At 45.9% G+C, this 15,814-nt stretch overlaps 2 protein-coding genes across 3 annotated transcripts; one reads left to right on the forward strand and one right to left on the reverse strand.

Moving 5' to 3' along the window:
- On the reverse strand, nucleotides 1-3,597 carry LOC125519994 (pentatricopeptide repeat-containing protein At1g31430). Of its 2 annotated transcripts, XM_087537879.1 has the most exons (3): nucleotides 1,681-3,597; nucleotides 1,507-1,581; nucleotides 1-1,308 (listed from the first exon to the last, which is right to left on the reverse strand). In XM_087537879.1, the coding sequence occupies exon 1, from the start codon at nucleotides 3,582-3,584 to the stop codon at nucleotides 2,001-2,003; it is 1,584 nt and encodes a 527-aa protein (XP_087394005.1). In that variant the 5' UTR covers nucleotides 3,585-3,597; the 3' UTR covers nucleotides 1-1,308; nucleotides 1,507-1,581; nucleotides 1,681-2,000. The 2 variants fall into 2 exon arrangements, with proteins under 2 accessions (XP_087394005.1, XP_048540733.2); XM_048684776.2 differs by having other exon boundaries at nucleotides 1-1,581.
- A 123-nt stretch (nucleotides 3,598-3,720) lies between these two features.
- Nucleotides 3,721-5,709, forward strand: LOC125519995 (FAD/NAD(P)-binding oxidoreductase family protein). Its single transcript, XM_048684777.2, has 4 exons — nucleotides 3,721-3,966; nucleotides 4,070-4,395; nucleotides 4,549-4,759; nucleotides 4,867-5,709. The coding sequence occupies exons 1-4, from the start codon at nucleotides 3,721-3,723 to the stop codon at nucleotides 5,386-5,388; spliced, it is 1,305 nt and encodes a 434-aa protein (XP_048540734.1). The 3' UTR covers nucleotides 5,389-5,709.
- The last annotated feature ends 10,105 nt before the right edge of the window (nucleotides 5,710-15,814 follow it).

The following is a 15,814-nucleotide window of genomic DNA, read 5'->3' on the forward strand; positions in this document are numbered from 1 at the left end:
ATGTAAGTTGGAGCTACTACACTTCTCCAAAGCTGGAGTTTGAAATGGACTGGAACAAGGGAGGGGAACGTTTGGTTCTTGGGTACATATGTACCCTATATGGATTTTTTTTAGCAATTCAATAAAAAGTCAAAAATCTCTGACAATATTTTTGAAATAAACTTGACCTTCATTGTACTAGTGAGAAAAGTTTCACAAAAGGAAAATTCCTCTTTGACTTCTTTTTGAAAAAGACAAATTTTCGGTCAAAATATCGTGAATAGTGACCTATAATAGCAAATAAATTTTTTCTTTTTCGCTGTGAAGTCAACATTGGTTCTTTTTTGGTGAAAACTTATATACTAGTGCGCAAATAAGTCAAGTTTAATCTAAAAATACTTTTGAACTATTTTGACTTCTTGTTTAATTATTTTTAAAAAATATCCCATATAGGGTGTATATACATGCGAGAGCCAAAGGGTATTTCCCCTGGAACAAGAACATATCTAGCGATACTAGCCTAAGGTGGAACTGTACTCCAACGTCGAAATAGCAGCGCTAGTGATCATGAAAAAACATGATTTTTTCTTTGTTTGATAAGGTATGATGTAATAAAGTAACCTGAAAATATTATTCTGAATAATGAGATGTAGGAGTATAACGATAATTTCAGTTAATAGTACCTTCTGGTTTTTATTTATCATATAGTACCTTCTGGGCTACTCCAAGTTTCCTTTTCATAGATGTGAAATTCTATGATATGATAGGTTGGTTTTGCATCATATTTTCAAAAAATATTAAGAACCTTTTTATGCCTATCTGTACTGCTATTTTTAGGGCTGGAACCATAATATGTCCTAGATGTTATCAACGGACTTAACGGGGCTTTCTTTTTTGTACTCATAATTAAGGTTATGCGTAGCTGAAATATCCACACAAAATGAAGGTAATAGGCAGTACTAGCAGGTTACCTCCGTGAGAAAGAAAGATTATCAGTTTATAGTGTGTCATTCTGATTTTCTTCCACAAGTAGCACCAAAACTATGAAATGAACGCAACTGAAAATGCAAATACAGCCAGAAAACTGCTATATTGTCACCGGCTACAAGCCTTGATTTTTGCCTCATGTGGTAAACTGAATTCTTGTTTAGTTAATTCACCGAACCCAAACAGTGGCTTGAATTGATATTTTGTAACTAGCGGATGAACTTACAAGAGATATTTTCAAGATGTTGGGAGGCAGCCAACTTATGTGATCTCCTGAACAACGTTCTGAAGATAATGTACTGCATTAGGGTCAATGAAATTCTGGGTGTCGGTCAGTTCAGGCTGAAATCCATCAACAAGTGCAAGCCAAGTATTAGCTAGTCGATTAAACGACCAAAGTCATACGGTCTCATCATAAGATTACAAATGGTCACACTAGAATTTGGTACATTATCGAGAGTGTCAAGGTGCATATTAGCCCATAGGTATATTCATCTGCAACAGAAATAGATGAAAGATACCATTGGCTTGGTAACTAACCTTGATTTCTTCGTTTCCAGAAATGTATGTCATTTCATTGCAGGAGTTAAATAAATAGTAATTTCACAAGTCTCGCTGAAAATGTTCAAACAAATTAATAACAGATAGAAGAGATGGCTCGCAAACAAAGCAATAGGAAGAAACAAGCTCCACCAAGTAAACTGTGGATCATACCTGTGATCGGTTCCTGAAAATAAGTAGTGATCGTTATCAAGGATCAAATCAACCAACTGCAGAAGACAGTGCAATTGAACACCTCTGTTCTGAAAATTTTAGTCCCGGGGTCTCAAGGAGGTAAAAAACAGGTGGAATTTTGAGCACCTTTTTAATTGTTAACCAACCGAGTCACCGCAGCTAAATTGACCATAATATTTTGGTTATATCAATGCAATCAACTCAGATCAATGGATCTCTAGGAAAAATTACTCAGACTAATGGATGTTTTAGCCATTCCTATGTTGAAGCACTAGATGTGCAAGTGCTAACTGCCATCTTCAGTATCCCTTCACCTCGATCAAGCTGCGCCCTGCATTTTTCTTGACACTGGGGTGTGCGATCTTGCTCCTTACTCTTACTACATCCTCCCATCGACTTGCAGTTGCATACACATTAGACATGAGCAAATCCACATCGGGAATTTGGTAGCCTTGCTTGCCTATTCGTTTGGTCAGCCTTTCGCTCATCTCGACATTGCCTTGAGCCTTGCAAGCAGTGAGGAGTGCACCAAACAGCGGCATAGCGTCCTTGTCAATTGGTATACCCTTGATCAACTTCTCAGCTTCATCAAGTTGACCAGCACGACCTAAAAGATTGACAAGGCAACCATAATGTTCAACTCTTGGTCGTATCCGATAAACCTCCTTCATAGCACGAAACTGTTTCCGCCCTTCATCAACCAAGCCACCATGGCAACATGCGCTCAGCACCCCAATGAAGGTAACGCTGTCAGGCCTAGCGCTGCTTCTCTCCATATCCTCAAACAATTCGAGGGCTCTACTTGCCTGACCATTTGTGGCCAGGCCGCAGATAATGGCTGTCCAGGCCGTAGTGTCTCTGCCTTCCATTCGTTCAAAGACCTCCACTGACTTCTCTACATACCCACACTTGGCATACATGTCGATCAATGCGGTGCCAAGAACTGCATCAAGCTTCATCTTCTTACCTTCAGCAAGCTGGTGGATCCACTCACCTTGATCGAGCGCGCCAAGATTGGCACAGCATGTCAGGAGAGTGACAACAGTGAACCTGTCTGGCTCAACTTGATGCATCAGCATGTCTCGAAACAACGACAATGCCTCCACGAAGCATCCATGTTGCGCATACGCGTTGATCATAGCAGTCCACATGATTAGATCCTTCTCTGTGCATTGGTGGAAGAGTAATCTCGCCTTGTCCACCTGTCCGGCCAAGGCATATCCCGACACAAGTATGGTCCAGGAAATGATGTTCCTCGCTGGCATCTGTTCGAACAGCTTCACTGCCTCTTCCAAGCAAGCATTCTTCGTGTACATGTCCAGCAGTGCATTTGCAACTGGGAGGCTGAACCCAGTGACTCCATCCATGTAGGCATGAATTCTCCTTCCTAAGCTCAGGTCACCGGCTCTGGAGCAGGCGGTGAGTGCGGTCAGCAACGTCACCCTGTCGGGTGTGAGGCCGCCCCTTTCCATCTCCTCAGCCAAAGCAACCGCGTCTGTGTTTCGGCCACTCCTGACATAGCACCTGATCATCATATTCCACACGACCAGCGCCCTCTGCGGCATTTCGTCGAACACCTTCCGCGCGACTTCCGGACGGTCCACCGTCGTGTACATGTCCATGAGCGAGCTCGCGGTGTAGGCATCCCACCGGAAACCGGTCTTGAGGGCCGCCGCGTGCGCCTTGCGCCCCTCGACGGGTACCTTGAGGACCCCGATGGCCCTGAGCACGAACGGGTAGGTGAAGCTGTCCGCCACGAGACCGCGTCCGCGGAGGTCGTAGTAGACCGCCATGACATCGGCGTGGCTGCCGCGCCTCGCCAGGGTCCTGATCAGCAGGTTGCACTCGCGCAGCGGCATGCCGCGGCGGCGCGCCGTCGCCATCCTGGGCGTGTGGCGGCGACGCGGGACGCGTGGAGGCGCGCGCGGGCCGGCCAAGATGGAATACTACACTTTTAGCCAGGTGCCGTGTAGAGATAGCAGTGAGCGATAAGAGGCCCTCGCGGAGTTGGGAGAAGCGATGGCTCCTGAGATGGGTGGGCGGGTGGCCGTCGTGGTGGGAGGGAGCGTGGCCGGCCTGGCCTGCGCGCACGCGGTGGCGGCGGCGGGGTGGAAGGCGGTGGTGCTGGAGAAGGCGGCGGGCCCGGCGGCCGGAGGCGGCACGGGCGCCGGGCTGGGCCTGGACGCGCAGTCTATGGAGACCCTCGCCCGCTGGATCCCTGGGTGGGGTCTCGACGCGGCCACGCTGCCGCTCGCCGTCGACCTGGTAAGCCCGTCCGTCCTCCCGGCAAATCGCAAGCTTTGCTTCTTCGTTGCGTTCCTTGCGGTGTGGGCATGGGTTGAGCACCCCTGTTGTGCCGCAATCGCAGAACAGGGCAACGGACAGCGAGACGAAGGCGGCGCGGACGCTGACGAGGGACGAGGGGTTCGACTTCCGCGCGGCGCACTGGGGCGAGCTGCACCGGCGGCTTCACGAGGCTCTGCCGGCCGCGGTGACCGTGCACTGGGGCCACCAGTTCCTTTCGTTCGAGGTGTCGGACTCGGACGACGGTGGTGGCAAACGCGGCGGGGTCGTCGCCACGGCTCGCCTGCTCGGAACCGGTGAAACGGTGGAGGTCGCCGGGGATTTGCTGGTCGCGGCGGATGGCTGCACGTCGTCGATCCGCCGGCGCTTCCTCCCTGACCTCAAGCTCAGGTGAGTTACAAATCTCTTCGACACTTATGATCTGACAGCAATTTAGGAGGCAACAAAGAATCTCACGTTTTCAGTAGTTGATCAGCTCGTCTTTAGGACATTATAAGTTCATCACAGACGACACCGTTTCTTGTTTTTGCGGCCAATGTGCAGGTACTCCGGGTACTGCGCATGGCGAGGCGTGTTCGATTTCACCGGGAAGGAAAGCTCTGGCATCATCACCGGCATCCGAAGAGCGTACCCAGAGCTCGGCAGCTGCCTGTACTTCGATCTGGCCGAGAAGACTCACGCCGTGCTCTACGAGTTGCCCGGGAACAGGCTCAACTGGCTGTGGTACATCAACGGCCCAGAGCCAGAGCTCACGGTAATGGCGATCCCTTGTCTGCTTGCCCAGTTGCTAACCATGAGAAACCATTGATGATTTTTTGTCTGACGGACTGGGGGATCGGTCGGGCTGTGGCTAATTAACAGGGGAGCTCGGTGACGATGAAGGTGAGCGACGCCACGCTGGCAGGGATGCAGGAGGACGCCGAGCGCGTCTGGTCGCCGGAGCTGGCGCGGCTGATCAGGGAGACGGCGGAACCCTTCGTGAACGTGATCTACGACGCGGACCCGCTGCCGCGGCTGTCGTGGGCGGGCGGCAGCGTGGCGCTGGTCGGCGACGCGGCGCACCCGACCACCCCGCACGGGCTGCGGAGCACCAACATGTCCGTCCACGACGCCCGCGTGCTCGGGGAGTGCCTCGCGAGGTGGGGGCAGACGCCGCCGCCACGCGCTCTGGCCGAGTACGAGGCCGCGCGGCTGCCGGTCGTGGCGGCGCAGGTGCTGCACGCCCGCAGGCTCGGGCGGCTGAAGCAGGGCCTGCCGGTGGAGGACGGTGACGCCGGGGCTTTCGACGCGTGGGCGGCAACGGCGGAGGATGCTCTGCAGTTGCGGCAGAGGGGCATGCCGTATTTTGGCGGCGCGCCGACTGTTGACGGCGGTAGTTTGTGAGTTACGAATTGTGATGCTGGACTGCCGGTGAATGGACACAAATCTATATCTCATTTGTGTATTTTTTTTCTTTCAAAAGTATGTTTGTATTCAAATCACCAAATAATACAAGGTCCTTGACCGTACAAGCACAGCCTTACAGAACCAGAGTAAACCTTCCGAGAAAACCCCAGCAACACAAGAGTCTGCAATCAGAGCCAAGGCAGGTCATCATTTTCAACCGCGGTATAATGCCCGCCACGTCAAAAATATGTATAGTATTGTTGCCATTAAGGATAAAACGACGAGATTTTGCCATATTGATTGACTTCTTCATGTCTACATTATGTCATTTTACTTATTGCGATACTTTGTTTATTGTAAACTTATTACCTTGAAATGCATGCTGCATAGCGGTTTTGAAGTGAAGTATTAGTAGTAGATGTAGTTGGATTAATGATCTACTTATCACACACGTAATGTTTATATGAGATTATGCCACTCACATATACCCATCATTTTTAGACCAACCACATAATTCATGCAAATTATTCTTATTCAATTCTCTAAAAAGATTTAAGTGAGGCAATAGAGTCCTGATTTTTTCTACAAAAATATAATTTAACACCGTGCTCTAACATATTGAAGTGGAGGACCATAGCAATTCTATAAACGCCTCTACTCAAATGGATATAAGTGAAGAACAATTGAACATTCTTTTTTTAAAACACAACAAATGAACATTCTAAAAAGTAAGGTGAATGTGTGCCTCTATTAATATGTGTGATCAGAAAACAATGATTGTGAAGACCAGCAAATAAAAGCAAATGATGCTCCAAGTAAAACACATATCATGTGAAGAATTAAAATATAGCTCCAAGTAAGATATACCGACATTTTTAAAGACAAAAGAAAAAATGACATCCGAGACATCCCCAAGCTTAACATCTCGAGTCTTCCTTAGATATTACCTTGGGGTGCCTTGGGCATCCCCAAGCATAGGTTCTTGCCGCTCCTTATTCTCCTCACATCGCTATCTCATCCAAAACTTAAAAACTTCATTCACACAAAATTTAACAGAAACTCGTGAGATAGGTTAGTACATATAAAATAGATCATTCACTCATGTAAAAGACAAGATACATATTTATTTCCAAGAAATGTCTAATGTATTATATCATTTCTACAATTTATAATACATTGGTGCAGTGGTGCACCACCAGGAGCTAACACGACCAAATGTCCACGGCAGCTAATACGTTGGTGCAGTGGTGCACCACCAAGAGCTGCAAGAGATGCTCACCAAAAGACCTAAAGGCAATCATCACACTAGGGCTATGGGAGTTATGGAAACATAGGAACAACGTCATCTTCGATGGAGCTTCAACGTCTCCTCAACGTGTGATCAGTAACATAGCCCGTGAGGGCAGAACCTGGAGAACTGTAGCTCTTCTAAAAGGAGAGGTGGACTTCTTCTTCGGTGGGTTATCAAGGTGGGCTAGTACCGAGTAGTCAGTAAGGTTGTATAGGTGGAGGCTGCATTAGCAGCGATGTAAGATCAGGTCTTTGCATACCTTGGTGGGGGTCTCCTTACCTTTTTCTTCTATCAATATATGATATGCACGCTCTTGCATATTTTAGAAAAAATGAACTTTGGAGTCACATAAATATGATTTTCTTCATGTATTGAGGGAATCACAAATATGCCACTATTGCTAAGATTTTAGGCTATGGGGCTAGTTTAACTTCAAGGTAAAAGAAAATCATACGATCTCAACTTGTATGTTGCGTAATCTACGATTAACACAACTGGAAGGATCTAGGGTTTCTCTCCTCCCTATCCCTTGGCGGCTAAGGTAAACTCACTACTGAAATCAGGATCTTTGCCATCAGCTAGTTTTTTGCCGTCTGCTACCTGACGGCAAAGGAGGTCTTTGCCATCAGCATACAGAAAACTGACGACAAAGAGTGTGTTTGCCGTCCGCGAGAAGACGACAAAGAGAATAGCCAACCTAATGGCCGTCCCTCCTGACCCCACCCTACTAGCTACGCTCTTTGCCGTTTGCTAGCAGACGGTAAAGAAATTAAACCTAACTAAAAACGGTCGGTCCCGCGCCCCACCCCTCTTTCTCTCTCCCTCACCTCACCCACGCCACTCCGACCCCCCACCGGCCTGCGCCCCCGACGCCGTTGACCCCCCGCCGCCCCGCTGCTCTCGCCGCCCACTGACGGTGTCCTGTACTTGGGGGTACTCACCACGCCGTCTCCCGACCAGGTGGATCGGGCCGAGGACCCCCATGGCGGTTCACTCATGGGCCACTTCGGGCAGCCCATGCCGCACACGAGGAAGATTCCACAAGGCTTGGTGATCAAGACAAGGACTCCTCTCCACCAACGTATTCGACTAGGACTCTTGTTATCCTAGGCCTCTGGTACATTATATAAGCCAGGGCCAGGCTAGTCGATAGATCATGACATTATTCATCATACCCTAAGGTTTTAGACCACAACATATGATCTCGAGGTAGATCAACTCTGTACTTGATATTCCATCAATATAAACAAGAGCGGGACGTAGGGTCTTACCTCCATTAAGAGGGCCCGAACCTGGGTAAAATATCGTCTCCTTCGTTCCTGTTACCGTTGATCCACAGACGCATAGTTCGGGACCCCCTACCCGAGATCTGCCGGTTTTGACACCGACAATGGTGCTTTCATTGAGAGTTTCGCTGTGTGATCGGCAAAAGATCAATGGCTCGCCTGCAAATCAACTACGACAGCAGCATCTTCGTCGCCGGCTCGACTGGTCACCTTGGCTTGACCAAGGACTGTGCCCTGCCTCCAATCATCATGTTCGGACAAGGGCCTTCATCAACATCAACTCCAATCTCTATCATGATCATGAAGGAATCATCCATGTAGCTCGGGGGCTCAACGTCAACATTGCCCTCGGGCGACCGTGTTGTTTTTTTCGAACATCGAACTTGTAACCGCCACCACCACCTCCTCGAGCATCGCTTTGACGATTCCTTTAGTGGAATTGTGCAGAATTGAGTCTACAACAACACTGTAAAATTTCGTCGCGTTCTGATGGAGCAATCTTCGCCAATCTCCGATATACCGGAGCCCTGTCGAATCTGGACGAGTTTGGAGCGTGGTGTCCAACATCTAGCTCGGACATCCTTTGAAAGATCCAACCGTTGATCGGCTGTGGAATTCCTATATCTACCACCTCTCAAAATTTTAGCTCGATCCGACCGTCCAAACTCCGGGAACCTTCCAATTAGTGCATCACTTTTCGGATATGTTTTCTGCGCGAATATGAATCCAGCCTGAGTTCCTATTGGGATATTAAGGCCTCCTTTTAATAGAGTCTGAAACTGTTGTGGCACATCTTACTAAATTAAATGATATAGCTACCCTGTTCCTAATGATGAGAAAACTCGCTACTATTATATCCTTAAATTATTTCCATTCTCATTAAAGGGTGATGCTAAGATATGGTTTAATTCTCTTGATCCTGGTTGTGTGCGTAGTCCCCAGGATATGATTTACTACTTCTTTGCTAAACATTTCCCCGCTCATAAGAAGCAAGCTGCTTTAAGGGAAATATATAATTTTGTGCAAATTGAAGAAGAGAGTCTCCCACAAGTTTGGGGGAGGCTTCTCCAATTACTTAATGCTTTGCCTGATCATCCTCTCAAGAAAAATGAAATACTTGATATCTTTTATAATGGACTAACTGATGCTTCCAGAGACCACCTGGATAGTTGTGCTGGTTGTGTTTTCAGGGAAAGAACAATTTATCAGGCTGAAATTCTATTGAATAATATGTTCACCAATGAAAATAATTGGACACTTCCTGAACCAACTCCTAAGCCAACTCCAAAGAAAAGGGATATTCTATTTCTCAGTCCTGAAGATATGCAAGAGGCAAATAAATCTATGAAATAAAAAGGTATAAAAGCTGAAGATGTTAAGAATTTACCTCCTGTTGAAGAAATACATGGTCTTAATTCATCACCTATTGAAGAAACACACGGTCTTGATAACCCGACACAGGTAGTAAAGGTAAACTCTCTCTATAGATATGATAAAGCTAAAATCCCTCCTGCTAAGTTTGCTAGCCAATGTTTGGATGAATTTGATAACTTTATGGTTAAACAAGAAAACTTCAATGCTTATGTTGGTAGACAATTGAAACATAATGCTTATATGATTGAACACTTGAGTGATTATATGGCTAGTGTTAAAGGTGAATTTAAACTCATTAGTAAACATGCTTCTATGGTCACCACTCAAGTAGAACAAGTGCTTAAAGCTCAGAATGATTTGCTTAATGAATTGAATAGTAAGAATAATGACTTTGCTGTTAGAGTTGCAACTAGAGGAGGTAAAGTAACTCAGGACCTTTGTATCCTGAGGCCCACCCTAAGAGAATTGAGCAGGATTCTTAGAGAAATAACATTGATGCACCTAGTCCTTCTAAGAGGAAGAAAAAGAAAAATGATAGGACTTTGCATGCTTCTAGTGAACCTGTTGTAGACACACCTGAGAATCCTAATGATATTTCTATTTCTGATGGTGAAACACAATCTGGTAATGAACATGAACCTAGTGATAATGTTAATGATGATGTTCATATTGATGCTCAACCTAGCAATAATAATGATGTAGAAATTGAACCTGTTGCTGATCTTGATAACCCACAATCAAAGAATCAACGTTATAATAAGAGAGACTTTGTTGCTAGGAAGCACGGTAAAGAAAGAGAACCATGGGTTCAGAAACCCATGCCTTTTCCTCCTAAACCATCCAAGAAAAAGGATGATGAGGATTTTGAGCGCTTTGCTGGAATGATTAGACCTATCTTTTTGCGTATGCGTATGACGATATGCTTAAAATGAATCTTTATGCTAAGTATATGAAGGATATAGTTACTAATAAGAGAAAAATACCGGAAGCTGAAATTTCCACCATGCTTGCTAATTATACTTTTAAGGGTGGAATACCAAAGAAACTTGGAGATCCAGGAGTACCAACTATACCATGCTCTATTAAAAGAAACTATGTTAAAACTGCTTTATGTGATCTTGGAGCCGGTGTTAGTGTTATGCCTCTCTCTTTATATCGTAGACTTGATTTGAATAAGTTGACATCTACTGAAATATCTTTGCAAATGGCTGACAAATCAACTGCTATACCTGTCGGTATTTGTGAGGATGTGCCTGTTGTGGTTGTAAACGTTACTATTTTAACGGACTTTGTTATTCTTGATATTCCCGAGGACGATAGTATGTCTATTATTCTTGGAAGATCCTTTTTGAATACTGCAGGGGCTGTTATTGATTGCAACAAAGGCAATGCCACTTTTCATGTTAATGGTAATGAGCATAAGGTACACTTTTCAAGGAAACAACCTCAAGTCCATAGTATCAATTCTATTGGAAAAATTTCAACAATCACTATTGGAGGTTTTGAATTTCCTCTTCCTACTCTTAAGAAGAAATATGATATTCTTATTGTTGGGGACATGCATATCCCCGTTGAGGTAACCTAGTGTTATTCGAAATTTCTCCGGTTCTATGTTATTCGGAATGAGTTTGTTAACAAGACTTGATCAACCTTGTTAGTGGATTCCTTTTGAAGAACATGAGATGGATGAAGTTAGAAGGTGTTGGAAATATGCCCTAGAGGCAATAATAAAAGCATTATTATTATATTTCTTTGTTCATGATAATTGTCTTTATTCATGCTATAATTGTATTATGCGGAAATCGTAATACATGTGTGAATAATAGACACCAACATGTCCCTAGTAAGCCTCTAGTTGACTAGATCGTTGATCAACAGATAGTCATGATTTCCTGAATATGGACATTGGATGCCATTGATAACGGGATCACATCATTAGGAGAATGATGTGATGGACAAGACCCAATCCTAAACATAGCATAAAGATCGTGTAGTTCGTTTGCTAGAGTTTTTCCAATGTCAAGTATCCTTTCCTTAGACCATGAGATCGTGTAACTCCCGGATACCGTAGGAGTGCTTTGGGTGTACCAAACGTCACAATGTAACTGGGTGACTATAAAGGTATACTACGGGTATCTCCGAAAGTGTCTGTTGGGTTGACACGGATCAAGACTGGGATTTGTCACTCCGTGAGATGGAGAGGTATCACTGGGCCCACTCGGTAATGCATCATCATAATGAGCTCAAAGTGACCAAGTGTCTGGTCACGGGATCATGCATTACGGTATGAGTAAAGTGACTTGCCGGTAACGAGATTGAACGAGGTATTGGGATACCGACGATCGAATCTCGGGCAAGTAACATATCGATTGACAAAGGGAATTGCATACGAGGTTGATTGAATCCTCGACATCGTGGTTCATCCGATGAGATCATCGTGGAGCATGTGGGAGCCAACATGGGTATCCAGATCCCGCTGTTGGTTATTGACCGGAGAGTCGTCTCGGTCATGTCTACATGTCTCCCGAACCCGTAGGGTCTACACACTTAAGGTTCGGTGACGCTAGGGTTGTAGGGATATGTATATGCAGTAACCCGAATGTTGTTCGGAGTCCCGGATGAGCTCCCGGACGTCACGAGGAGTTCCGGAATGGTCCGGAGGTAAAGATTTATATATGGGAAGTCCTGTTTCGGCCATCGGGACAAGTTTCGGGGTCATCGGTATTGTACCGGGACTACCGGAAGGGTCCCGGGGGTCCACCGGGTGGGGCCACCTGTCCCGGGGGGGCACATGGGCTGTAGGGGGTGCGCCTTGGCCTACATGGGCCAAGGGCACCAGCCCCAAGAGGCCCATGCGCCTAGGGTTTCAAGGGGGAAGAGTCCTAGGAGGGGAAGGCACCTCCTAGGTGCCTTGGGGGGGGAGGGAAACCTCCCTTGGCCGCCGCCCCCCCTAGGAGATTGGATCTCCTAGGGACGGCGCCCCCCCTTGGCCCTCCTATATATAGTGGGGGAAGGAGGGCTTTTCATACACACCTTTGGTTGCTTCCTTCTCCCTCTCCAACACCTCCTCCTCCTCCATAGTGCTTGGCAAAGCCCTGACGGAGTACTGCAGCTCCATCACCACCAAGCCATCGTGCTGCTGCTGGAGCCATCTTCCTCAACCTCTCCTTCCCTCTTGCTGGATCAAGAAGAAGGAGACGTTACGCTGACCGTACGTGTGTTGAACGCGGAGGTGCCGTCCGTTCGGTGCTAGGATCTCCGGTGATTTGGATCACGTCGTGTTCGACTACCTCATCCCCGTTATTTGAACGCTTCCGCTCGCGATCTACAAAGGTATGTAGATGCATCCGATCACTCGTTGCTAGATGAACTCATAGATGGATCTTGGTGAAACCGTAGGAATTTTTTTGTTTTCTGCAACGTTCCCCAACAGTGGCATCATGAGCTAGGTCTATGCGTAGTTCTTATTGCGCGAGTAGAACACAATTTGTTGTGGGCGTAGATGTTGTCAAATTTCTTGCCGTTACTAGTCTTATATTGCTTCAACGGTATTGTGGGATGAAGCGGCCCGGACCAACCTTACACGTACGCTTACGTGAGACCGGTTCCACCAACTAACATGCACAAGTTGCATAAGGTGGCTGGCGGGTGTCTGTCCCTCCTACTTTAGTTGGAGCGGATTCGATGAACAGGGTCCTTATGAAGGGTAAATAGAAGTTGACAAATCACGTTGTGGCTTTCACGTAGGTAAGAAAACGTTCTTGCTAGAACCCTACTTTAGCCACGTAAAACTTGCAACAACAATTAGAGGACGTCTAACTTGTTTTTGCAGCAAGTGCTTTGTGATATGATATGGCCAAAGTTGTGATGAATGATGAATGACATATATGTGATGTATGAGATGTTCATGCTATTGTAATAGGAATCACGACTTGCATGTCGATGAGTATGACAACCGACAGGAGCCATAGGAGTTGTCTTTATTTTTTGTATGACCTGCGTGTCATTGAGAAACGCCATGTAAATTACTTTACTTTATTGCTAAATGCGTTAGCCATAGTAGTAGAAGTAATAGTTGGCGAGCAACTTCATGGAGACACAATGATGGAGATCATGATGATGGAGATCATGGTGTCATGCCGGTGACAAGATGATCATGGAGCCCCAAGATGGAGATCAAAGGAGCTATGTGATATTGGCCATATCATGTCACTATTATTATTTGATTGCATGTGATGTTTATCATGTTTTTCATCTTGTTTTCTTAGAACGACGGTAGTAAATAAGATGATCCCTCATAATAATTTCAAGAAAGTGTTCCCCCTAACTGTGCACCGTTGCGACAGTTCGTTGTTTCGAAGCACCACGTGATGATCGGGTGTGATAGATTCTAACGTTCACATACAACGGGTGTAAGACAGATTTACACACGCAATACACTTAGGTTGACTTGACGATCCTAGCATGTGTATAGACATGGCCTCGGAACACAGAAGACCGAAAGGTCGATCATGAGTCGTATAGAAGATACGATCAACATGAAGATGTTCACCGACGTTGACTAGTCCGTCTCACGTGATGATCGGACACGGCCTAGCTAACTCGGATCATGTTATACTTAGATGACTAGAAGAGGGATGTCTATCTAAGTGGGAGTTCATTATAATTTGATTAGATGAACTTAATTATCATGAACTTAGTCTAAAATCTTTGCAATATGTCTTGTAGATCAAATGGCCAACGTAGTCCTCAACTTCAACGCGTTCCTAGAGAAAACCAAGCTGAAAGACGATGGCAGCAACTATACGGACTGGGTCTGGAACCTGAGGATCATCCTCATAGCTGCCAAGAAAGATTATGTCCTACAAGCACCGCTAGGTGATCCACCCATCCCACAGAACCAAGACGTTATGAACGCTTGGCAGACACGTGCTGATGACTACTCCCTCGTTCAGTGCGGCATGCTTTACAGCTTAGAGCCGGGGCTCCAAAAGTGTTTTGAGAGACATGGAGCATATGAGATGTTCGAAGAGCTGAAAATGGTTTTTCAAGCTCATGCCCGAATCGAGAGATATGAGGTCTCCGACAAGTTCTTCAGCTGTAAGATGGAGGAAAATAGTTCTGTCAGTGAGCACATACTCACTATGTATGGGTTACATAACCGCTTGACTCAGCTGGGAGTTAATCTCCCGGATGACGCGGTCATTGACAGAATCCTCCAGTCGCTTCCAGCAAGCTACAAGAGCTTTGTGATGAACTTCAATATGCAGGGGATGGAAAAGACCATTCCTGAAGTATTTGCTATGCTGAAATCAGCAGAGGTAGAAGTCAAGAAGGAACATCAAGTGTTGATGGTCAATAGAACCACTAAGTTCAAGAAGGGCAAGGGTAAAAAGAACTCCAAGAAGGACGGCAAGGAAGTTGCCGCGCCTGGCAAGAAAGCTGCCGGGAAGAAGCCAAAGAATGGACCCAAGCCCGAGACTGAGTGCTTTTATTGCAAGGGAAGTGGTCACTGGAAGCGGAACTGCCCCAAATACTTAGCGGACAAGAAGGCCGGCAAAACAAAAGGTATATGTGATATACATGTAATTGATGTGTACCTTACCAGTACTCGCAGTAGCTCTTGGGTATTTGATACCGGTGCAGTTGCTCACATTTGTAACTCAAAGCAGGAGCTGCGGAATAAGCGGAGACTGGCGAAGGACGAGGTGACGATGCGCGTCGGGAATGGTTCCAAGGTCGATGTGATCGCCGTCGGCACGCTGCCTCTACATTTACCTACCGGATTAGTTTTAAACCTCAATAATTGTTATTTAGTGCCAGCTTTGAGCATGAACATTGTATCGGGATCTCGTTTAATTCGAGATGGCTACTCATTTAAATCCGAGAATAATGGTTGTTCCATTTATATGAGAGATATGTTTTATGGTCATGCTCCTATGGTGAATGGTTTATTCTTAATGAATCTCGAGCGTATTGCTACACATATTCATAGTGTGAGTACCAAAAGATGTAAGGTTGATAATGATAGTCCCACATACTTGTGGCACTGCCACCTTGGTCACATAGGTGTCAAACGCATGAAGAAGTTCCATGCAGATGGACTTTTAGAGTCTCTTGATTATGAATCATTTGACACGTGCGAACCATGCCTCATGGGTAAAATGACCAAGACTCCATTCTCAGGAACAATGGAGCGAGCAACCAACTTATTGGAAATCATACATACTGATGTGTGCGGTCCAATGAGTGTTGAGGCTCGCGGTGGCTATCGTTATGTTCTCACCCTCACTGATGACTTGAGTAGATATGGGTATGTCTACTTAATGAAACACAAGTCTGAAACCTTTGAAAAGTTCAAGGAATTTCAGAGTGAAGTTGAGAATCAACGTGACAGGAAAATCAAGTTTCTACGATCAGATCGTGGAGGAGAATACTTGAGTCACGAATTTGGCACACACTTAAGAAAATG

Source organism: Triticum urartu, chromosome 7A (assembly GCF_056163025.1).
Source record: "Triticum urartu cultivar PI428250 chromosome 7A, HENAU_Tu73, whole genome shotgun sequence".
Taxonomy (NCBI): Eukaryota; Viridiplantae; Streptophyta; class Magnoliopsida; order Poales; family Poaceae; genus Triticum; species Triticum urartu.

Bases quoted from the DNA above. Each gene is read 5' to 3' on its own strand.
- LOC125519994 (XM_087537879.1), bottom strand. From the start codon at position 3,584: ATGGCGACGGCGCGCCGCCGCGGCATGCCGCTGCGCGAGTGCAACCTG.
- LOC125519995 (XM_048684777.2), top strand. From the start codon at position 3,721: ATGGCTCCTGAGATGGGTGGGCGGGTGGCCGTCGTGGTGGGAGGGAGC. The intron at 3,967-4,069 runs GTAAGCCCGTCC...CCGCAATCGCAG, and splicing joins TGCCGCTCGCCGTCGACCTG to AACAGGGCAACGGACAGCGA. The intron at 4,396-4,548 runs GTGAGTTACAAA...GCCAATGTGCAG, and splicing joins CTCCCTGACCTCAAGCTCAG to GTACTCCGGGTACTGCGCAT.